General features: G+C 52.0%; 1 protein-coding gene across 4 annotated transcripts in view; it reads right to left on the reverse strand.

Moving 5' to 3' along the window:
* Positions 1-23,881, reverse strand: part of RILPL1 (Rab interacting lysosomal protein like 1) — a 59,934-nt gene that overhangs the window by 2,884 nt on the left and 33,169 nt on the right. The window contains exons 3-8 of one of the 4 annotated variants that reach the window (XM_037744249.1): positions 22,699-22,817; positions 21,748-21,969; positions 10,151-10,323; positions 8,506-8,598; positions 1,183-1,270; positions 888-911 (exon numbers count right to left, since the gene is read on the reverse strand). In XM_037744249.1, coding sequence (XP_037600177.1) covers positions 909-911; positions 1,183-1,270; positions 8,506-8,598; positions 10,151-10,323; positions 21,748-21,969; positions 22,699-22,817 — 698 coding nt within the window. In that variant the 3' untranslated portion in view covers positions 888-908. Of the gene's footprint in view, positions 1-887; positions 912-1,182; positions 1,271-8,505; positions 8,599-10,150; positions 10,324-21,747; positions 21,970-22,698; positions 22,818-23,881 lie in introns of those variants that run through there. The other 3 variants (XM_017544387.1, XM_017544389.2, XM_017544388.1) reach the window with 3 other exon arrangements.

The following is a 23,881-nucleotide window of genomic DNA, read 5'->3' on the forward strand; positions in this document are numbered from 1 at the left end:
CCACCCGCCTCGGCCTCCCAAAGTGCTGGGATTACAGGCTTGAGCCACCGCGCCCGGCTAATTTTTTTGTATTTTTAGTAGAGATGGGGTTTCACCATGTTGGTCAGGCCGGTGTCGAAATCCTGACCTCTTATGATCTGCCTGTCTCGGCCTCCCAGAGTGCTGGGGTTACCGCATGAGTTGCCACGCCTGGAAGTCACCAAGTTCTACTCCTGAATTTTGGCTCTGAACTTGGTAAGAGATATCATATAATAGCTATGTTATGTTTCCTGGGAGGCAAGAATAGGAACAAAGCCACTCCAAAATCAAAGCTTCGGATAAACTATTTTTGGTTCTCTATGTTCGCTGGTTGCTAGTGTTGCAGCCTCTAGAGTTTAGTTTTAAATCACATCTGGGTGAAAAAAATTTCACTCTTCTGTGGTTACTGGATCCTACAATCACTTTTTACCAAGAATAAACTGATCTTTCATTGCAAAGCCACAGCAAGCCAAGTTTATCCAATGAAACTCTCCCTAGCAACTAAGATGCCTTTTCTCTATGACAGGTAAGTGTGCTGGTGAATAAAGGCACGATTCTCACACCGGGTTATTTGTGAGCTCTTTCCATAGGGTAATCCAGGCAATTAGCTTGCCAAAAATACAGCAGCCATACATCATAGTTACACTGCACCTCTCCCTGACTCAGGTAAACAGGAAAGCCACTTAGCCCTTCTGACACAGAGAGAATCAAAACACTGGTCCCCTCCTCTGCTTTTCTTTTTAAAGCAAGATCAAATGGCTGACTTGAGGTTGGCTTGGGAAACAAAGCAGTTTAGAAAGCTACAGGGTGAACATCAAAAAAACAGGGTTAGTGTCACTCAGGAACCGCGGTAGGCGTTGATTACTGACCCGTCACTTAAAGGACCTTCTTTACTGGATCATGGGCAAGGTGGTTTTAGAACAGAAACAGAAGAGACAAGAAGAATTATCGGTGACGGAGCCGAGAATTCTGAGGCTTCACGCGAGGAGAACAAGCGCAGCCAGAGGCACAGCTGAAACCACACTCAACGTCCACTTCAAATGAGCACGCGGGTGGCGGCCATGCAGCTTAAGTGGCCGGGGAGACAGGCCAGCCCAGCAGTAGCTGCAGCAGACATTCCAAGGGCACAGCTCAAACAAAACCCAAAACACACACAGTGCCTACAAGGGAAACAAGTCGTCGGACAGGCTGCAGTGTGGGGTCATCTATTATCAGTCCAGCTGCTACCATGGGCATTATGGCTGTAAAGATCCTGGTTAGAGAAGTACAGATAGACACAGAGAAGATAAAAACGGGAGGCATGAAAAAGAAACACTCTACGGACACCAGCGGAAGGGTTTGATGAGGGTCTAAGTTAGGGGTTGAATTGTGTCCCCTGCCTCTAAATTAATTTAAAAAAATTTTTTTGAGACGTTGTTTTGCTCTTGTTGCCCAGGCTGGCGTACAGTGGCTCGTTCTCGGCTCATTGCAACTTCCACCTCCCAGGTTCAAGCGATTCTACTGCCTCAACCTCCCAAGTAGTTGGGATTACAGGCATGCACCACCACACACTGCTAATTTTTTACATTTTTAGTAGAGACGGGGTTTCACCATGTTGGCCAGGCTGATCTCAAACTCCTGACGAGCTTGTGATCTGTCCGCCTCAGCCTCCCAAAGTGCTGGGCTTACAGGTGTGTGCCACTGTGCCCGGCCTGTACCCAGCTATTTCTAAAAGAAAAAAAAAATTTTTTGAGGCCAGGCGCAGTGGCTCATTCATACCTGTAATCCCAGCACTTTGGGAGGCCGAAGTGGGCGGATCATCTGAGGTCAGGAGCTCAAGACCAGCCTGACCAACACGAAGAAACCCTCGCTACTAAAAATACAAAATTAGCTGGACAAGGTGGTGCATGCCTGTAATCCCAGCTACTCAGGAGGCTGAGACAGGAGAACTGCTTGAACCCGGGAGGCAGAGGTTTCAGTGAGCCGAGCTCGCGCCATTGCACTCCAGCCTGGGCAACAAGAGTGAAACTCCTTCTAAAAAAAAAAAAAAACCAAAAAACTAAAACTGATGCAGTATATGACAGCCACAAATGGATGACAGAGTGGCTCCCCAGGGCTAAAATGTAGGGCTGCATGTGGGGAAGGAAGAAGGCGAAACATGCTTTGGGAGATGGTGGTGATGCCCTGGCAAGGGGGCCTTTCAGTGTCCTCCCCAACTGTGATGAGCTGCAGGCACCATGCCCCTAAGTACCAGGCGAGAACCAGGAGAGACCGTGAGGCAGAGAGAGGGGCCAGGCACAGCCTGCAGAATCATCAGCTATTCTGGTCCAAGCCCACAGTAAATAAATGCTCATCTGTTCCTCAGCTGGGCAGAGGAAATGATGAAACTCCAACCATGCCACGAAAGCTTATTTTGAAAAGCTGTCATTTTTGTAAAAAAGGTTGGTTGCATAAAGATAAAATAATCGTCTCCAATGAGACTTGGAGATGCTCCAGGTGTTTGGATCACCTTTGATATGCTTCACAGAGTAGCTGGGAGTTAGTGTCTTTTTCTTTTTAAATTAAAAAAATAATAATTTTCTAATGATTCAGTTCCAATGCATTTTCTTTTTTTGACAGAGTCTCAGTTTGTCACCCAGGCTGGAGTGCAATGGCACGATCTCAGCTCACCACAACCTCTGCCTCCAGGGTTCAAGCGATTCTCCTGCCTCATCCTCCCGAGGAGCTGGGACTATAGGCGTGCGTGACTCTGCTGGGCTTATTTTTATATTTTTAGTAGCGATGAGGTTTCCCCTTGTTGGCCTGGCTGGTCTTGAACTCCTGGCTTCAACTCCTGATCCACCTGCCTTGGCCTCCCAAAGTGCTTGGGGCGAGCCACCATGCCCGCCCGGGAGTTGGCGTCTTTGCAGAGCCTCCTGGACGGTTTCTCAGGATGATGTGGAGAAGCTGAGATGCCTTCTGCTAAGTGAGTGGGCCCAACCCCCAGAGGCCAGGCTACTGGGCACAGTTAGCCTTCCAGGAGCTCCAAGCCACACCATTTTGTACCCACCTTTGCCAGGACACCTAAAGAGGTTACCCACAAAGATACAGTCATTGTGTGGGAGGTGGCCTCAAACATAGGGGGGATAGTTTGCCTGGAGAGATGTTTGCCCATCAGGAATGCTGGACTTCATTTAGGGCCTTGGCAGGGGGTGACCGATGCTTGGGGGCCTGGGACACCTGTAGTGTTCTGACTGAGTTACTGCATCTGTGTTTTTTTGTTTTGTTTTGTTTTGTTTTGTTTCAGAGACAAGTCTTCCTTTGTTGCTCAGCTGGAGTGCAGTGGTGCAATCTGGGCTCACTGCAGCCTCGACCACCTGGGCTCAAGAGAGCTTCCTGCCTCAGTTTCCCTAGTAGCTGGGACTACCAGCATGTGCCACCATGCCCAGCCAATTAAATATTTTTTTTTGTAGAGACAGGGTCTTGCTATGTTGCCCAGGCTCATCTCAAACTCCTGGCCTCAAGTGATTCCCCCCACCTTGGCCTCCCAAAGTGTTGGGATTACGGGCATGAGCCACTGCACCCGGCCCTGTTTGTGTCTTGCTGGGCTCACTGAGTGGGCAGCCCCTTCCCTTCCTTTTCCAGGGGCTGCCCTGCAGAAGCTGCCTCCTCTAGAAGGACAGCCATTTCCATAAAAAGATTGACTTGTTTTGGCCAGAAGTTTGTCTTGAATACCCTGTAGCTGGTTTTAACTCCCCCCTCCCCGCCAAATATTTCTGGAAGACTCAAACCAAATGAAGTTCTAACAGTGGCATTTCAGGCAGCGTAATGGGCGGCTGTGAAGAAGCTATTCCTGGGCTGGAGCGAGGGGGTGGTGGGTGGGAGGACGGGGACAGAATGCACTGTCATTGCTACCCTTGGACACCTGGGTGGCCGCCCACTCCAAAGCCAACCTTTCCGTTCCTTGAGGCCAGTTCTCATCCTTGCTTCCCTGGTCCCTGATCTACACCCACCTGTCTTCCGGTCTCCCGATCAGCCCCTGGCCCCTGCCCCGCAAAAGGCAGCTGTGTGCGTCTGTGGGACCATGACTGAGAGACAGAGACCACGCAAAGCGGGGCGCTGGTGCCTGGTGTTCCCTGGGGATGAGGCTGAAGTCACTCCAGCACTCCCTCGTGACCTTCCTGGGCAGTGCCAGCCCAGCCTCTCTGGCCAGCAGCTGCTCAATCACAAATCACAAACTATTCTTGGAACATCTTTGGGGCACACTGTTTTGACTGGTTCCCTTGTCCGGTTCAGTCTAGAAATGTGAAGTATCACAAACTATTCTTGGAACATCTTTGGGGCACACTGTTTTGACTGGTTCCCTTGTCCGGTTCAGTCTAGAAATGTGAAGTCGGATGCCTGTGACTCATGGTGCAATGCACAGATAAGGGGCCCACCACCAGGGGCTCAGGTAGGGGAGCGGGAAAACAGTGGCGGGGAGGTGGGGCAGAAGAGGCATGGGTTCAAATCTGAAGACAGCCTTCCAGGCAGTTTAATCTAAATGAGGTCAGTGGGCTTCTCCGGGCCTCAGTTCCCTCATCTGAGAAATGGGATAATTGTCTCAGCTCTGGGTCCCTGACAGGATAGAGATACCTTAGTCCAATGCTCTAAGCTGCCGGAGCCCCTGAGCCCTCCTTGGTGGCTGTGAGTTGCTGCAGGAGGATGGGTGGGAGAAACCAGTTAACAGTGTGAAGCAGAGCTGGAGAGCCGCCCTGAGCAGACTGCATGGCTAATACTCCCTGGAGGCAAGGGCGGGAGAGACCCAGCAGGCCAGGTGGGTGCAGGAGAAATGAAGATGGAAGGATGCTCAGAACCGCCTTGAGAATTGTTATTCCTTGCCCCAGCCCAGGGGAAGATCTGTCCCTGCCTAGGTTCCTCCGCCACACTGATACAGCTTCTAGCCAGCAGTAGAGGTGGACAAAGGCAAACAGTGTCTGGCCTGCAGTGGTCAAAAGCCCTTTGTGCCAATGTGCTCTCCCAGTAATCCCCCAGCAGGTGGGGCTGGCACAGGACTGGCCACCTGCACCCTGTGGATGGGAGCTTCTGGTCTCGCTCACTGTCTCACTCTCTCTCGGCTCCCTGATTCTGGATATCCTCACCAGGCTCAGAGCCCCACATTTTCATGAGCAACCAGAAGCCAACCTAAGAGGGGGGGGAGCTCTGAAAACAAGGCCCCAGGGTCCTTTCTGGAACAATCTGGAAAAGAAGGCCAGACACCACAGCCTATTCAGAAGAAGAACTAGTGAAAAGATCCGTTGGTTAATTCTGATAACTTCCCTCTGGATTTCACCCAATACGAAATTTGCAAAGCCAACTTAATTGTCTGTTTAGAGAAAGGGGGCCAGAGTAGAAAATCACAGTCAGAAAGAAAAACTCGGCTCTGGAAGGAATTTTTAGAATTACATATGACCGTGGGTGCTAGAGGCTCTGTGAATGCAGCACATTGGAAGTGAAGTGCTAGAAAGGCTGATTCTTTCTTTTTTTGAGTTAGAATCTTGCTCTGTTGTCCAGGCTTGAGTACAGTGGTGCGATCTTGGCTCACTGCAATGTCTGCCTTTTGAGTTCAAGCAATTCTCCTGACTCAGCCTCCTGAGTAGCTAAGATTAGAGGCACCCGCCACCACACCTTGCTAATTTTTTTTGTATTTTTAGTAGAGATGGGGTTTCACTGTGTTGGCCAGGCTGGTCTCGAACTCCTGACCTCAAGTGATCTGCCCACCTCGGCCTTCCAAAGTGCTGGGATTATAGGCCACTGCACCTAGCCTCCAAGTTTGTTTTCTTAGGTTACTTTGAGTTGAGTTTCAACTGCAAATGGAAGGTTACTATTGAATCCATGATGAAAATGGTGTTGGGTCTAGAGGAAGCTTTTCTGGTGCCATGCTTATTCCCTAGGAAATGTTTATTTCTAACCAGAACTGGGGCCGCACTCCCTCCCCAATGCATCAGGGACCTGGAGTCAAGCTCCGAAGCAGCCTGAACCAAGCTGGAAGGGAGCCTGTACCTTCTAGGGAGCCATCGCCAATTCCTGTGGCCAACGGGGCCCCGGATTTGAACAAGGCACCATCTTCTCTTTTTCTTTTTTTTTTTTTTTTTGAGATGGAGTCTTGCTCTGTAGCCCAGGCTGGAGTGCAGCGGCGTGATCTCAGCTCACTGCAACCTCTGCCTCTCAGGTCCTGGTTCAAGCAGTTCTCCTACCGCAGCCTCCCAAGTAGCTGAAATTACAGGCCGGAGCCACCATGCCCAGCTAATTTTTTGTACTTTTTAGCAGAGACAGGGTTTCATCATGTTGGCCAATCTGATCTTGAACTCCTGACCTCGTGATCCGCCCACCTCAGCCTCCCAAAGTGCTGCAATTACAGGCGTGAGCCACCGCGCCCGGCCTTCTCTTTTTCTTTAGAGACCGCGCCCGGCCTTCTCTTTTTCTTTAGAGACATGGCCTGGCGCTGTGCTCCCCGGGTGGGAGTGGAGAGGCATGATCCTGCCTCACTGCGGCCTTGACTTCCTGAGCTCAAGCCACCCTCTCACCTCGGCCTCCTGAGTAGCTGGGACTACAGGCACACACCACTATATCTGGCTAATTTTAAAAGTTTTTGTAGAGACAGGGTTCTCACTATGTGGCTCAGGCTGGTGTCAAACTCCTGGCTTGAAGTGATCCTCCTGCCTTGGCCTCTCAGAGTGCTGGGATTACAGGTGTGAGCTGCTATGTCCAGCCAAGGGCACCATTTTCTTTCTTTTTTATCCCTCTCTCTCTTTTTTTTTTTTGAGACAGAGTTTTGCTTTGTCACCCTAGCTGGAATGCAGTGGCACAATCTTGGCTCTGTCACCTAGCTGGAGTGCAGTGGCACAATCTTGGCTCTGTCACCTAGCTGGAGTGCAGTGGCACAATCTTGGCTCTGTCACCTAGCTGGAGTGCAGTGGCACAATCTTGGCTCTGTCACCTAGCTGGAGTGCAGTGGCACAATCTTGCCACAATCTGCAGTGCAGCCTCAACCTCCTGGGCTTAAGCAATCCTCCCACTTCAGCCTCCCGCGTAGCTGGGACCACAGGTGCATGCTACCATACCCAGCTAATTTTTGTATTTTTTTGTAGAGAGGTGGTTTCGCCATGTTCCCCAGGTTGGTTTTGAACTCCTGAGCTCAAATGATCCTCTCACTTCTGCTTCCCAAAGTGCTGGGATTTCAGGTGTTAGCCGCTGCACCCAGCCCCAAGGGCACCATTTTCTAAGAGGAGAGGGCCCAGCAGTTAGAAACCTGCATGGTTCTGCATTGTCAACTCACAGGGCAAGAACTAACCAAGAATTTCCACACACGACCGGATTTGAGAGGTTGGGGCATATGGGTAACACTCCAGTTCCTCTCCCTACACAATCCATCTGGCTTTCCAACTCACGCGCCCTGTTTTCACAAAGTTTCTTCTGGGTTTTGGAGGAAAGAACTGAAGCCTTTTCTGTAATAAGCCTTGGATAGCACTGGAAGACAGGCCCAGGGCCTGGAAGACCCTGTGAGGGGAGAGAATGCAGCTCTGACACGGCAAGCACAAGGCGAGGCTGACTTGCAAAGAGTGTACAGTGTGGGCTCTGGGGCCAGGCTGCCTGGGTTTGAGCCCTGGCTCTGCCTCTTATTAGCTGAAGGACCCCAGGCAGGTGCCTCCGTTTCCTTAACTATAAATAAGAATGATGGTGCTTCCACCCCACAGCGCCACGGTGAGGGCTCGGTGAGATGCTCTGTGGGAGCAGGACCCAGCATGTGTTAGCGTCTTCGTAGATACTGTCTAGCAAGACCAGGGGTGTTAACCCTTTATCTGAAGAACTTTAGGGGTCCACGAACCTCCTGAAATTATACACAAATTTTACATATTTCTCTGGGGGAAATTTCAGGAGGTTTTGTGAGAATCTCAAAGGAATCTGTTGATGCCAAGAACCAGTGAGGTAGTAAGGGCTAGCTGAGGGCAGGGACCAGGTCACTCTTTTTTTGGGGGGTTCTCCTGCAGCAACCAAGGCCTGACTCTGCATGCATTCTGCAGTCACCGTGAATGCTTCATGGACAGAGGGCTCCATGGGTGAGCCATGGGAGAAATGCACTGATGAGGAGGACTCCGGGCTGCTCCATGTCTCAGAGCTGAGGCCTCAAGTCCTTAAGATGCACAAACCACCCCACCTCCCTACCCTTATTTCCTGTCGTCAAAGGCCCAGAGATGCACCCCGCCCCGCTGAAACACACTCAAGCAAGCTCCTGATTACCAGCCACTGGCCCAAGCCTCTCCCCTCTTGCTTCCCACACTCCCCAAACCTCTCTGCCCAAAAACCCCCAGGAGGAACTCAGCATTCAGGAAGGGAGACGAACTCAAAGTTGGGGGCCAGGCCAAACATCTCAGCAGGAGGTGGTTAGTGACAAGCCTGGCCCTGGGAGCAGGTGCCCAGGAGGAGAAGTCAAAGGGCACGTGAACCTCCAGGTCAGCCGAGCACAGAGGCCGGCAGCGCATGACTTACAGTCGCTTGATGCCTGACTCTGGCTGGGGGGATGTCCTCGGGTGGGCGATGGGTGGAGGCTGGGGTATTCGATTTTCCTCTTCCATTTCTTCACTGGAAGGAGATGAGAGGCATGAGATAAGAGTCAAAAGTTCCTTGAGAACTGGAACATTCCAGAGGAGAACTGTCTGATGGTCCGAGATGCTTAGTGGAGGACCCACGTCTCTATTTCCAGTTTATTCTGAAGAGTCCAGCCGAACAGAACCAGTCCCCATTTCCTGTCCTTACAAATACCTCCCTATCTCTGTACCTTTGTGGTTTCTTCTACCCAGAATATGCCTGTCACCACTCAGCATCTCCCATATCTAAATACTACCCTATCCTTTCGGGAAGGCCCAGTTCAAATGCTGCCTCCTCCAGGAGGCCTTCCGATTTCTACTCCATCTGCCAACTAGAAGTGATCTCTCCCACTCTCCCATCTTTTCTTTTTTTGAGACAGGGTCTCATTCTGTTGCCCAGGCTGGAGTGCAGTGGTGCAAACATAGCTCACTGCAGCCTTGACCTTGGGCTGCAGTGATCCTCCTGCTTCAGCCTCCCGAGTGGCTGGGACTACACAGGGTGGGCCACCAAGCCTGGCTAAGTTTTTACAATTTTTATGTAGAGATGCAGGGTTCCTACTAGGTTGCCCAGGCTGGTTTTGAGCTCCTGGGTTCAAGTGACCCACCTGCCTCGGCCTCGCATGCTGGGATGACAGACGTGAGCCCCGCACCCGGCCTCTCCCATCTTTGAACATCTAGTGTACGGTCAGTAAACCTTTCAATACAAATGTGTGGTGCTGGATTTTCTCTGCATCTCTTATCTTCCCCACTGGAGCAGGGACCACCTCTGGTGCATGGGTCTTTCCTTCCAGCTTTATATTCAGCAGACATTTCTCGTGCATCTACTGTGTGCCAAGCTCCATTCTTGCTGGGAACTTAGCCATGGACAAGATAAAGACTTCTGGTCTCATGTGGAAACCAACAATAAAACACGCACGAGACTGAACAGGATAAGTAGGAGGTGAAAAGGGCCGAAAAGACAGTAACATTGGGGCCAGGTTTCATTCATTCATTCATGCATTCATTTTAAAAAAGAGATGAGGGCTGGGTGCAGTGGCACACGCCTGTAATCCCATCACTTTGGGAGGCTGAGGTGGGTGGATCACGAGGTCAAGAGATCGAGACCATCTTGGCCAACATGGTGAAACCCTGTCTCTACTAAAAATACAAAAATTAGCTGGGCGTGGTGGCACGCACCTGCAGTCCCAGCTACTTGGGAGGCTGAGGCAGGAGAATTGCTTGAACCTGGGAGGCAGAGGTTGCAGTGAGCCGAGATTGCACCACTGCACTCCAGTCTGGCGCCTGGTGACAGAGCGAGACTCTGTCTCAAAAAAAAAAAAAAAAAGAGAAAGAGATGAGGTCTCGCTTTGTTGCCTAGGCTAGTCTCAAATGCCTGGGCTCAAGAGTTTGCGAAAAGGGTTGTATCTAAGTACTTCGGGCCAGAGAGTGTACCCAAAAAGGACACTGACAACATGCTTGTCTTCCAGGGAGTAAGAAGGTAACTGTACAGAAACTCTGGCTAACCGAGGTCAGGAGCCAGCTCGGGCAGTCCAGCCCCGGGCCCTCACCTCTTATAGTAAGCCAGCTCCTCCTGCAGCAAGAACACCTTGGACTTGAGCTCGTTCCTCTCATGCAACACGTCCCGCAGCTCCTGCAGGGTGAACCGGGGGCGGTTGGGGTCCTTGAGATCCATGGCCATCTTCTCCGCATCAGAGACGCTCTCCTCTCCAACTGGCTCTGTCTGGAGGAGGCAGAGAGATGCTGCTAATGAATTCTTGGCAGCCACCACCGGCACCCACTCTATCCTGAAGGAGCCTGAATTCTCCCCCTCCCGGGGCGCCAGCAGCCTGAGGGTGCTATTTTCAGCACCCACAGGCGGCCCATCTCACGTTCTGTACAGTTTTCCTCTGGAGGTGGAAGCCAGCGGCCACCTGTTCATTGTTCGCCTTCCCAACAGCCGAGCCCACAGTCCCCGCACCTCCCCACCCGACTCGGGGTTTCAATACAAACAACATGACAAGGCGTCCAGGGAGGAGCTGTCACACCTCCCCTGCCACCACCCTCGCACACCTCCCCTGCCACCACCCTCGCACACCTGCTGCTTCCCCCTTTCCAGGCCTCCTTTCATCTCCTTACTAAGACCACTGCTAATTTGGCCAGAGTGGTTGGAATCTCAGCCTACATACGATTCTCCATTGCTTTTTCATTTGACAGTCATTTCCATTTCCCCTATTATTATGGGGCTTCTGGTGAAGCCCTTTTCTCCCCAGTGGCTTTGGGTATCTGGAGTTCAGTGGAAGCCTGGCAGGGGTGCACACTTGGCCATTCCTCTGTGATGTGGGTGACAGATCCCAATATCATGCTAAGTCACCCGCCCCGGGTTGCACCCACACCCAACCTCTCACCTTCTTGCACAGCAGGGGAGCCTTTTTACAAAACCGGGATAAAATATATGTAACATAAAACGTACCATTTGAACCTTTTAAAGTGAACAGTTTGGCGGTGGCATTTAGTATATTCGCATGTCACACAGCCACCACCTCCGTCTGGTTCCAGAACATTCTCTTCACAGCGAAAGGAAAACCCATACTTTTATTTTTTCTGAGATGGAGTTTCACTCTGTCACCGAGGCTGGAGTGCAGTGGCATGATCTCAGCTAACTGGAACCTCCACCTCTCGGGTTCAAAAGATTCTTGTGACCCAGCCTCCCGAGTAGCTGGGATGATTACAGGTGTGCGCCGTTACACCTGGCTAATTTTTTTTTTTTTTTTTTGAGACGCAGTCTCACTCTGTCACCCAGGCTGGAGTGCAGTGCCACAATCTCAGCTTACTGCGAACTCTGCCTCCTGGATTCAAGTGATTTTCCAACTTCAGCCTCCCAAGTAGGTGGGATTACAGGCATTTGCCACCATGTCCAGCTAATTTTTTTTTTTTTTTTTTGAGACGCAGTCTCACTCTGTCACCCAGGCTGGAGTGCAGTGCCACAATCTCAGCTTACTGCGAACTCCACCTCCTGGGTTCAAGCCATTCTGACTCAGCCTCCCGAGTAGCTGGGATTACAGGCACCTGCCACCATGCCCAGCTACTTTTTGTATTTTTAGTAGAGATGGGGTTTCACCATGTTGGCTAGGCTGGTCTTGAACTCCTGACCTCAGGTGATCCGCCCCTCTTGGCCTCCAAAGTGCTTGGATTACAGGCGTGAGCCGCTACGCCTAGCCGACCTCAGGTGATCTGACCACCTCAGCCTCTCCAAGTGCACAGGCATGAGCCTGGCCCACTTCACTCCTTTTGATGGCTGAGTCATATTCCATGGGACAGATGTGCCACACGGTGTGTATCCATTCTTTAGCTGATGGACATCTGGGTGGTTTCTACCCTTTGGCTATTATGAATAATGATGCTAAAGAATGTATGTGTGTGGACACCTGCTTTCAGTTCTTTTGGGCATATACCTAGAAGGGGGTCCCTGGGCCACATGCTAATTCTGTGTTCAACTTTTGGAGGAGCTGTCAGACGTTTCCCACAGCAGCTGCACTATTTTACATTCCCACCAGAAATGCACGAGGGTTCCAATTTCTCTACATTCTTGCCAACATTTATTTTCCTTTTTTTTTTTTTAATCACAAGGAAGCTTTTACAAGTCAGCCAGTCGATCTATAGGTGGCTCACACTCTCAAGGAAATGGAGTGTCCCCAGTACCCCTGAGCCACCAATGTCCCATGACCAACCAAGAGTGGACAGAGGTCAGGACAGAAGTGAAAAAGCTCCAGAACGGAGAAAGGGAGAGGGAAACAGACAACCCTCCCCACTTCAAAGAAAACAACACAGGCCTGGCACAGTGGCTCACATTTGTAATTCTAGCACTTTGGGAGGCTGAGGCAGGAGGATCACTAGAGCCCAGGAGTTTCAGACCAGCCTGGGCAACACAGTGAGACTTCATGTCTACATAAAAGAAAGTAAAATTAGCTCGGCATGGTGGCTTGCCCCTGTAATCCCAGTTACATGGGAGGCTGAGGCAGGAGGATTGCTTGAGCCCAGGAAGTGGAGGCTGCAGTGAGCTAAGACAGTGCCACTGCACTTAAGGCAGTGTCTCCAACAAAGTGAGACCCTGTCTCAAAAAAAAAAAAAGAAAAAGAAAAAAGGAAAAACCCCACAGCAGCACCGACCAGGAGAAGGGGGACCAGCTCCAGCCGGGATGTACCCCGGACAGGAGGCTGAGGGATTCCAGAAGGCAGAGCCAAGATGCTTCACACCCGGGAGAGGCTGGAACTGGCTGTTCTGGGAAAGGACGCATGAAAGGAGACACCACCCACTGCTGGGGCACGTCAGGTGACAGCAGACCACACAGCAGGCCCGGGTGCGGGAGCAAGCTGACCCTGCCTTGCCTTGGGGTCGGAGTCAGCACGGGGCAGCAGAGGGCAGTTTCTGGCATCTTCCGTGCAGCCAGAAACTGAAATCTGACCCACGCTGCCCTGGCAAGCTGTCTGGGCAGCTGAGGGGCTTCTTCCTACCCAAGAACAGGGGAGGAAATGCTGGAGGATTTAATTTCCAAAGAGAGAATTCTAGGTGTCTGCTGATGCCGCAACTGTAGGTGGGCTGTGTCCTCAGAGGACATCTTCAACGTCCGACCTCCTCCACAGTGCCTCACAGACGCTCCGGGAACCCCCGGCAGCCCTACACTCCACGTCTCTACCCAAGACCACGTACAGCAGGCGACAGACATGCGGCCGGCATTCTACCGCACCAGCTCCCCTCTGCCTGGCCAGCTTTACCAGGGAGCAACCAAGGACATCTAGTTACCCAACATTTCCTGAGCGCTAACTTTGTGCCATGCCGGCCGCAGAGCTCAGCCCTGGGAACAGAGTCAGATAGATGAGGCTAAAGAGAAGATACACATAAAGAGAAACTTACGGCCGGGCGCAGCGGCTCACCCCTGTAATCCCAGCACTTTAGGAGGCTGAAGTGGGTGGATCACCTGGTGTCAGGAGTTCAAGACCAGCCTGGCTAACGTGGTGAAACTCCATCTCTACTAAAAATACAAAATTAGCCAGGCCTGATGGTGCATGCCTGTAATCCCAGCTACTCGGTAGGCTGAGGCAGGGGAATCGCTTGAACCTGAGAGGTGGAGGTTGCAGTGAATCAAGATCATGCCACTGCACTCCAGCCTGGGCGACAAGAGCAAAACTCCATCTCAAAAAAAAAAAAAAAAGGCCGGATGAGGTGGCTTACACCTGTAATCCCAGCACTTTGGGAGGCTGAGGTAGGTGGATCATGAGTTCAGGAGTTCAAGACCAGCCTGGCCAACATGGTGAAACCCCGTCTCTACTAATACTATGAAAAATTAGCTAGGCGTGGTGGCAGGCGCCTGTAATCTCAGCTACTTGGGAGGCTGAGGCAGGAGAATCTCTTGAACCTGGGAGGCGGAGGTTGCAATGAGCCCAGATGGTGCCACAGCACTCCAGCCTGGGCAACAGAGCGAGACTCTGTCTCGGAAAAAAAAAGGAAACATACAAGGTGGTCTAATAAAAGACGTGCACAGACACCAAATCTAACTGGAGAGAATCAGGGAAGATAATCAGATGTGGTCTCTATGCATGGGGTCTTGACGAATGTGTAAGAGTTCACTAGGAACTCTGGGCATTAGTTGTATAGACAAGAGGTTGCAAACTAAGCCCTTAGATCATCCCAGTGCCCAGCCCACATTTGGCCCTCACTGTGTTCTGCAACTCTGTTGAATTAGCTGCCAACTCTTTCAGATCAGGAAACTTCATACTGGAGTCTGGGTTTTGGGCTCCTTTGGCAAGTGCACTGGAAGAAAGGGGCCCCACAGGGCCCGCTGGCAACGCTGGGCTGGTTCCAGGCAGCAGCTGCTCCCTTTTCCATCCCCTTTCTCCTCCTGCCTGGACCCAGCAGGGAGCAGTGGCCCCTGCTGTGGACCCAAACCCCAAGTTTCCTCCAGCCCCTTCCTCCCCAGACAACTCGGGTCCTGCCTTTCATAGCAGGCCAGGGCCTCGCTTCTCCTGTGTCTCTGGGAGGGACCATCTGACAGCCGTCCCCATGCCCTGGGGAAAAAGCAAAGGCCTTGAAGGGCACTCCCAAACCCTCCCCTCTCGAGAGGCCTCTGGGCAAAGCCACGTGCTCCTCTGGGCTTTCACCTCCCCATCTAGCCCTCGATAACCCAGAAATATCTCCAAGGGCCCTTCCCACCCGGGTACCTGGGGATTTCTGTGAACACACACTTTCAAAGCCACAGGAATTTCCTGCTCATCCCTAGTGGGTTTTACTTGCCCAAGACATCGAAGGGCTTCCTTAGAACCTGAGTTGTTTTCTTTCTGGGGAAGGGACAGTTCATTTTTGGGGAAGGAATGACCTGATTCTTTAGAGCCTGGGGAAATCCCAGCAAGGTATGCAAAAGTGCTTACTCTCTTTTTTTTCATACTTATTTTATTTTTATTCTATTAGATACAGGGTCTCACTTTGTTGCCCAGGCTGGTTTCGGACTCCCGTGCTTAAGCAATCCTCCTGGCTCGGCCTCCTAAAGTGCTGGGATTACAGGCGTGAGCCACTGTGTCTGGCCCCAAAGTCCTGACTTCTTTTTTTTTTTCTTGTGAGACAGAGTCTCACTCTGTCGCCCAGGCTGGAGTATAGTGGCGTGATCTTGGCTCACTGCAACCTCCACCTCTTGTGTTCAAGCAATTCTCCTGCCTCAGCCTCCTGAGTAGCTGGGCTCATAGGCATGCACCACCATACCCAGCTAATTTTTGTATTTTTAGCAGAGACTGGGTTTCACCATGTTGGTCAGGCTGGTTTCAAACTCCTGGCCTTGTGATCCTCCCGCCTTGGCCTCCCAAAGTGCTGGGATTACAGGCGTGAGCCCCCGTGCCTGGCCTGACTTCTAATACTATTACCCGAAAGTGCAGGCAGGACAGCTCAGGGCTCTAGCTTCTCCAGAGGCCACCAGGCAGTGACCGCAGTACCACGACCAGTTCAGGCCGGGAGGGAGTAAAGAGGCTCTTTCCAAGATGCAATCGAGCTCCACCGGTGAGGTGCTCCTAGGCTTACTCCGTGAGGGCCCCTCGGGTTATTTTCTGTGGGTTATCTGCTGATCCCTGGAAGCACTTTGGGCACAGCTTCAAAGAGATACCCTGAGGGCTCAGTTGCTTCCCAGGAGGGCCCAAGAGACCAACTAACAAGCCATGGGCTGTCCAGAGGCCTTAGGGAGGCAGCATCTTGGGCCAGGACCTCCATCCTGAGGCTTTGAGAATGCTCCTTGCTGCCTGGGTGCATCGAAGCACCCTGCCCTCCCATGGCAGCGCCCTCCCAGTACTTCTGAGCAACCCCTGGCCCAGCCACAGGGAATGACTGCACTCTGGTCACGTTTGGCACCTCCAGCCCTAGCATAAATTCGGTGCATAAATTCCGCCCATCTTTCAGCCGGCATAAGCCTGTCTGCTTTCCCTATGAAGGCAGCCTGCACTTTACCAAAACAACAACAAAACCTGTTACAAAATCAAAATTTGTGGTTGGGAGGGCGGCTCCCGCCTCTAATCCCAGCACTTTGGGAGGCCGAGGTGGGTGGATCATTTGAGGTCAGGAATTTGAGACCAGCCTGGCCAACATAGGGAAACTCCATCTCTACTGAAAATACAAAATTTAGCCGGTCGTGGTGGCGCATGCTTATTGTCCCAGCTACTCGGGAGGTTGAGGTAGGAGAACAGCTTGAACCCGGGAGGTGGAGGTTGCAGTGAGCCGAGATTGTGCCACTGCACTCCAGCCTGGGACAGAGTGAGACCCTGTCTCAAAAGGGTTTTTTTTTGGAGACAGGGTCTCTCACTCTATCACCTCACTCTCTATCAAGGCAGGAAATCCTGAGATGAATATGAAGACCTGGATTAATGAGAAAACATCCTAGGTCAAAGAAGCCAGGCGGGACCACTGTTGCAGGATCCGCTGACACAATGTCCAGAACAGGTGAATACACAGAGGGAAACAGCCCGGTGGTGGCCAGGGGCTGGTGGGGGGGTGCAGCTAGTGCAGGAGCAGGGGTTTCTCATGGGGGTGATGGAAACGTTCCGGACATTGGTGATGAGCACACAGTGGCTGAAGTGTCCAGCATATGAATTCTATCTCAATAAGGAAGTTATAAAAACAGGAAGAGCCTTGTCTCCTGGCGATCACACTGCAATGGACAGTGAGGCAGCTCAGAAAGAACTGCGTAGCAATGATGAGACAGAGTCCTTTCTAGCTCTGCAACCCTCCATAGCTCCCACATCCCCCAAATCCTGCCCTGGGACGACCCCCTGACCCCAGCCACATGCTGCACTTTCTCCGGCCTGGCTTACTGTTCCTCCTGCCTGGAATGACCTGTCCACAGTACACCCTGGGACACGCTACCCATCCCACAGGACCCGGCCCAATGCCTTGGAGCTCTGTCCTGACCCTGCCTCTTTTTTTTTGAGATGGAGTCTCGCTCTGTTGTCCAGGCTGGAGTACGGTGACGCGATCTTGGCTCGCTGCAACCTCCGTCTCCTGGGTTCAAGTGATTCTCCTGCCTCAGCCTCCTGAGTAGATGGGATTACAGGCATGTGCCACCACGTGGCCCAGCTAATTTTTGTATTTTTAATAGAGATGGGGTTTCACCGTGTCGGCTAGGCTGGCCTTTAACTCCTGACCTCAGGTGATCTGCCCACCTTGGCCTCCCAAAGTGCAGAGGTTACAGGTGTGAGCCACTGCACCCAGCCCCTCCTCTGATCTTATAGTTCTCTCTCCCAGCTGCACGCAACAGTGGACCTACTTGACCTACTGAGTCAAGCTCATTCCCCTCATTTGTCAGATGATGAAACTGACCACCAAAGAGATGGACGGGCCCAGGTCACACGGCAGCAAGTGGTGAAGCCACGGCAACCTGCAGCTCCCTGTGTAACTGACAAGCATCCTGAACTCACACAGCTCCGAGGGATGGTCTGAACCCGGCAAAGCCACCCCAAGCCTGGGCAAGTGCCTGCCAAGCAGCCCTGCAGGTTCGCATTACTGCAGCCAATTTTACTCCCTCATGTCTTCCCTGCCCCATCAGCTGCCGGACGGGGAAGCTGAAACCGGCAGGCAGCTGAGCTAAGGAGGTGTGAAATGTTCCTCTCCTTGTTGCTAAAGAGACCTGGAGCAGAGCTGGGAGTCTTGACGTTCTTGAGACCCGGGTTTGGGCCAGGCCCTGCCTGGCCAGGAGACAGGCCTGAGCCCTCCCAGGGCTTGAAGGTTGGAAAGGGCACACTGGCAGCAAGGGGCGGGGGCGGGTAGAGGTGGCGACCACCCCGTGCTCAGCCTGGAGGTTATGTCTTTGGTACCTCCTTGCCTCCATCCCCTGACATGGATTGAGTTCAGCCCTCACCTTCTCATCCGGGTTATTGCAAAGGGCTCCTGACAACCATGTCTGCCATGAGCTCCTTCCCTGTCCTCCAGTGAAAGAGCTGAGCGTTATCGCATGCCCGCTGAACCCCTGCGAGGGACCCGCACCCCACTGCTCAGAGCTCAGTGTGGTCCCTCGGTGCCGACTCCCCAGCCTTGGAGACAACAGCCATTGTCTCTGCCTGGCCTTTATCCTCCCCTCACGTCTTTGGCCTAAGTCACCGCCCTTCTCCTCTGGAGAAAGACCCTCCTCCCACTTTTAGTCCAGGTGGCATGGGTCGCAGCCATGTAACTCAGGAATAAACATGCACATTCCAGGTCTCTGGCCACAGCAGTTGGTGCACTGATGGGCCAATGAGGATTCCCTGAGGCTTTTGCTGGGACTCTAGAGAAAGAGGCCATTTCTGGGGTTGCCATGCTGGTCAATTTCTAGTGGCGACTGTATGGCAAGAGCCTGGTTGAGAATGGCAACAGCACAGAGGAAAGCAGGGCCCGAGAAGGTTGGAGCCACATTCCTGAGAGCAGCTCGTGAGCACCTGGAGCCAGCTGTACCTGCAGCCACCCCTAACTCAGAGCTTTTAGTTACACAGTCAATAAATTACTCTTTTCTCTTAAACATTTTTTTTTTTTTTTGAGACGGAGTTTCACTCATGTTACCCAGGCTGGAGTGCAATGGCGCGATCTCGGCTCACCGCAACCTCCGCCTCCTGGGTTCAGGCAATTCTCCTGCCTCAGCCTCCTGAGTAGCCGGGATTACAGGCACGCACCACCATGCCCAGCTAATGTTTTGTATTTTTAGTAGAAACGGGGTTTCACCATGTTGACCAGGACGGTCTCTATCTCTTGACCTCGTGATCCACCCGCCTCGGCCTCCCAAAGTGCTGGGATTACAGGCTTGAGCCACCGTGCCCGGCTTTTTTTTTTTTTTTTTTGAGACAGAGTCTCATTCTGTCACCCAGGCTGGAGTGCAGTGGTGCGATCTCAGCCAATGGCAACCTCTTCCTCCTGGGTTCAAGGAATTCTCCTGCCTCAGCCTCCTGAGTAGCTGAGATTACAGGCCCACATCACCATGCCCGGCTAATTTTTGTATTTTTAATACAGACAGGGTTTTGCCATGTTGGCCAGGCTGGTCTCAAACTCCTTCCTCAGCCTCCCAAAGTGCTGGGATTAGGTATAAGCCACTGCATCCAGCTCCCTCTTAAACCATTTTAATTTAGGCTTATGTCATTTTTAGCCCAAAGCAGTTACTAACTGTTCCCCCCCCCTTTTTTTTTTTTGAGATGGAGCCTCACTCTGTTGCCCAGGCTGGAGTGTAGTGGTGTGATCTGGGCTCATTGCAAAATCTGCCTCCCAGGTTCAAGCAATTCTCCTGTCCCAGTCCCCAGAGTAGCTGGGATGACAGGCACGTGCCACCATGTCGGACTACTTTTTTATATTTTTAATAGAGATGGGGTTTCTCCGTATTAGCCAGGCTGGTCTCAAACTCCTGACCTCAGGTGATCCGCCCACCTCGGCCTCCCAAAGTGCTGGGATTACAGGTGTGCGCCGCCGTGTCCGGCAACTGCTCCTTTTTAAGACTTTTCTCCCTGACCTTCTTCACTGTATCCCAGATGCCCGTCCTGCAGGAAACCTGGAAATGACTAACCCAAATTCACAGGATACTTAATGACTGCTGGGACCTGAACCCACCTGGCTGCGAGCTTGTCTGTCCCACCTCCCCATCTGTAACTCAGTTTATTAGCATAGCGTCTGCAAACCTTCAAGAGTTCACAAACATCTGCTGGGAGAAAAAGCAAGCCTGAGGGGATCCCTAAAATTCACTCTACTTTTCTGAAACCGCCGTCTCCATTTTCCACATTTCTACCTGTCAAAGTCTTCGCGCTGTTAACACTGACGCCCGGCTTAACCAACAGCTCTTTCCAGAAAGCCCGCATCCCCACCACTGCTAGGATGAACGATCTCACCCTCTGTGTTCCTGGCATAGTGTGGGGGCACATTTATGGAACAGACACCCCAGTACCCATCTCACAGCCCCGGGCCTGCCTGGATTTTAGCTGCGGCTGTGATGGACAGCTCTGGCCCCGCGGATGGTACATTCAGTGTTGTGCAGCCATAGCCACTGTCTAATTCCGGCTCATTTCCATCGCCCCAAAGGAAACTCCACACCCGTCAGCAGTCACCCCATTCCTCCCTCCCCCTAGCCCCATTCAGACACCAATCTACTGTGTGGCTCTATGGATTTGCCTGTTCAGGGCAACGTGTACAAATGGAGGCATACACTGCGTGGCCTCTGGGCCGGGCTTCTTTCACTCCGCATGACGTTTCACAGCTCATCCATGCTGGCGGGGGGCCAGGGCTGCATTCCTCTCTAGGGCTGAACCACATTCCACTGTGCGGACAGACTACTGTTCACCCGCTCACCTGCTGATGACATGTGGGCTGTTTCCACCTTTTGGTGACTGTGAATAGTGCTGCTATAGGGTCTCACTCTGCTGCCCTGGCTGGGTGGCAGTGGCTCGGTCATGGCTCACTAAAGCCTTGAATTCCTGGGCTCAAGTGATCCTCCTGTCCCATCCTCCCAAATAACTGGGACTACAGACATGTGCCACCACACCTAAGTTTTTAATTTTTTTTTTTTTTTGAGATGGAGCTTCACTCACTCTGTTGCCCAGGCTGTAGTGCAATGGCACCATCTCAGCTCACTGCAACCTCCGCCTCCCAGGTTCGAGCAATTCTCCTGCCTCAGCCTCCCAACTAGCTGGGACTACAGGCACCCACCACCATACCCAGCTAATTTTTGTATTAATTATTATTTTTTTTTTTAGTAGAGATAGGGTTTCACCATGTTGGCCAGGCTGGTCTTGAACTCCTGACCTCAAGTGATCTGCCCACCTCAGCCTCCCAAAGTGCTGGGATTTAAAGGTATGAGTCACCATACCCAGCCCAAGTTTTTAATTTTTAAATAATTTTTTGTAGAGATGGGGTGTCACTATGTTGCCCAAGCTGGTCGCGAGCCCCTGGCCTCCAGTGATCTTCATCCTCTTGCCTCAGCCTCCCAAAGGGCTGGGATTTTAAGTACAGGCCACCGCACCTGGCCTTCATGTCAAAGTTTTTGTTTGAACACCTGCTCTCAATTCTTTTGGATATATGCCTGGGAGGGGAACTGCTGGGTCAGTGGTACTATGTGACTACTGACTAAGGTCTGGACTAACTAATGTTTGCCTCCCAGACTAAACTGTAAGCTCCATGTGGACAGGGCTCAGGTCTGCACTTTATCTTCTGGGCTGGCCACATAGCCAACAATCACTGGTATGAATGGATAAATAGATGGCAGGTACCTGATAAACATCACTGAGCTGGGAGAATGCTGGGAGTCTGGGGTTCCAGCCCCTCAGCTGTGTCTTCAGGCCAGTACCACGTTCTCGCTGAGCCTCTCATTTTCTCTCTCTTTTTTTTTTTGAAACAGGTCTGGCTCTGTTACCCAGGTTGGAGTGCAGTGGTGCAGTCACGGCTTGCTGCAGCCTTGAACTCTTGGGCTCAAGGTATCCCCCTGCCTAAGCCTCCCAGGCAGCTGGTACTACAGGTGTGCACCACCACTCACGGCTAATTAAGAAAAATTTTTGTAGAGAATTGGGGTCTTGTTCTGTTGCCCAGTCTGGTCATTTTTCTAAAGTATAATGGGGAAAACAAGGCAACCCTGCGGTCTCAAGTCAACCCCAGACTTACCCTCTACTACCCGCTCTGCACCCAGCTTCCTGCTCACCTCAGGCTCCTCCTCCCCGTTCTGGCCGTGCTCCCCCTGCAGCCTCTCTCGCAGCTTCCCCAGCTCTGCCCGCAGGCTGCCCATCTCTTGCTCCTTGGTTTGCAGGTCTGCCTCCAGCTCCACCTTCTGTTCGATCAGGGCTTTCCCCTGGGCCTCCACCACCGTGACCCGGTGCCGAAGGTCATGGTTGATCTTCATCAGCCGTGTCTGCTGCTGCTGTAACTGTGGAGAAAGGGAGACCATTGTGCAGGGCTGCCACCTGCAGCAGCTCAGGTTGTGCACTGCGCAATGGCAAACCATCCATAGGTGTGCCATTTACACTGCAGACATCTTTGTCACGTTGTTCATATTCTTTTTTCTTTTTCCTTTTTTTTCTTTACTTCCTCTAACATGGATCATAGGAAACAAGAGTTGTTCATATTCTTATAACTGATGATGCTAGAGCTGGGCAATTTGTGTATTTACTATGGTAATTTTATGGCAAATGGAAAGATGTCTGGCTAGAATTAATACATTATGAAAATTTGCCAAGAGATGGAAGTAACGTGCCTTTGGAAAAGGGCATTTTTTTTCTAATTTACACAGAGATACTGTATGGGTTCCTGGAGCATGCTGGACCCTGCTAAGTCTGCTCACAGAGGGGCATGAAGTGGGGTAGGGGGCCTGGAGGAGGCCTTGGGGTCAAGGCAAAGCTGCTGGGGCCTCGGGACCTTCCCAGTAGGCGGAAGGAGCCTGCTCACCGGGTAGTGCCACGTTCCCTCCTGCTCTGCCAGTGAAGACTTGCTGTTTCCACGCTGGGCCTGTCACGCGGTGGGCAGGATCCCCACCCCATGGAGCCCCAAGAATGAGAGTGAGGGAGACAAGGGGCCTGCTGAGTGGAGGATCTGGTCTCTGGCTGGCACCTACTGGCTGGGAGGGTGGACACAGGTCAGGGATGTATGTGTCACTCACAGCCTCCACGTCCTCATTTTTCAGGCCGAGCTCCCTGTCCTTGGCGCGGATCTCGTCACGTTGTTTGTCCACCACCTCCTTCAGCTTCTTCATCACCTGCCGCTCCCGCTCTGACATGCCTGGGTGGGCAAGTGAGACGGGCAGGTGAGCCCACCTTAACCCTCTGCTGAAATTATCCACTGCTTCCGCTGAGGATGAAACTGAGGTCTCAGTGGCCCCAGCCTCCTCCCCAGCCTCCTCCTCTATGCCCTCCTCTCACTCCCTCCCCCTCCCCAGTGCCTGCTTTCTATCCTTGATTCCCCCCAAGATCACTGCCACTGTGAGGCCTCTCCCTTGCCTAAAAGTCCCTTCCTTCTCACCTCCCCATGGCTGGCACACCTCATTTTTCAGCCCAAACGTCACCTCTTCACAGAGGCCTCCCTTCCTCTGACTACCAATGACAGCGCCCACCTCCCACCCACCCCATTCGTTTCTCTCCACCCCTGACCAGTGAATTACCTTTATGGCACTTTTTACAGTTCCGATGTGCCTTACATTCTTTCATCTGATGAAAGATGACCCTGCACAGTGATTCACAGGGTGGCTTGAGCTCAGATACTGGCTCTCCTATTTATCAGTTGTTTGGTTTTGAGCTAGCCTCTCTATGCCTCAGTTTCCACATCTATAAAGTAGGGTGGTAACAGTACCTACAACTCATAGGGCTGTTGTGAGGACTGATTATGTCAACCTAAAAACAGATAAAGTTTCTCTAAAATAAAAGATGGGCCAGGCGTGGTGGCTCACACCTGTAATCCCAGCACTTTGGGATGACGAGGCGGGCAGATTACCTGAGGTCAGGAGTTTGAGACCAGCCTGACCAATGTGGTGAAACCCCATCTGTACTAAAAACACAAAAGAATTAGCTGGGTGTGGTAGCAGGCGCCTGTAATCCCAGCTACTTGGGAGGCTAAGGGGAGAATCGCTTGAACCCAGGAGGTGGAGGTTGCTATGAGCCAAGATTGCGCCATTGCACTCCAGCCTGGGCAACAAGAGTGAGACTCTGTCTAAAAAATAAATAAATAAATAAATTTTAAAAATAAAATAAGAGATGGCCAGACACGTTGGCTCACGCCTGTAATCCCAGTGCTTTGGGAGGGTAAGGCAGGAGGATCACTTGAGGCTAGGAGTCTGAGCGCAGCCTGGG

The sequence above is a fragment of the Cebus imitator genome, unplaced genomic scaffold (genome assembly GCF_001604975.1).
Source record: "Cebus imitator isolate Cc_AM_T3 unplaced genomic scaffold, Cebus_imitator-1.0 Scaffold169, whole genome shotgun sequence".
Classification (NCBI taxonomy): Eukaryota; Metazoa; Chordata; class Mammalia; order Primates; family Cebidae; genus Cebus; species Cebus imitator.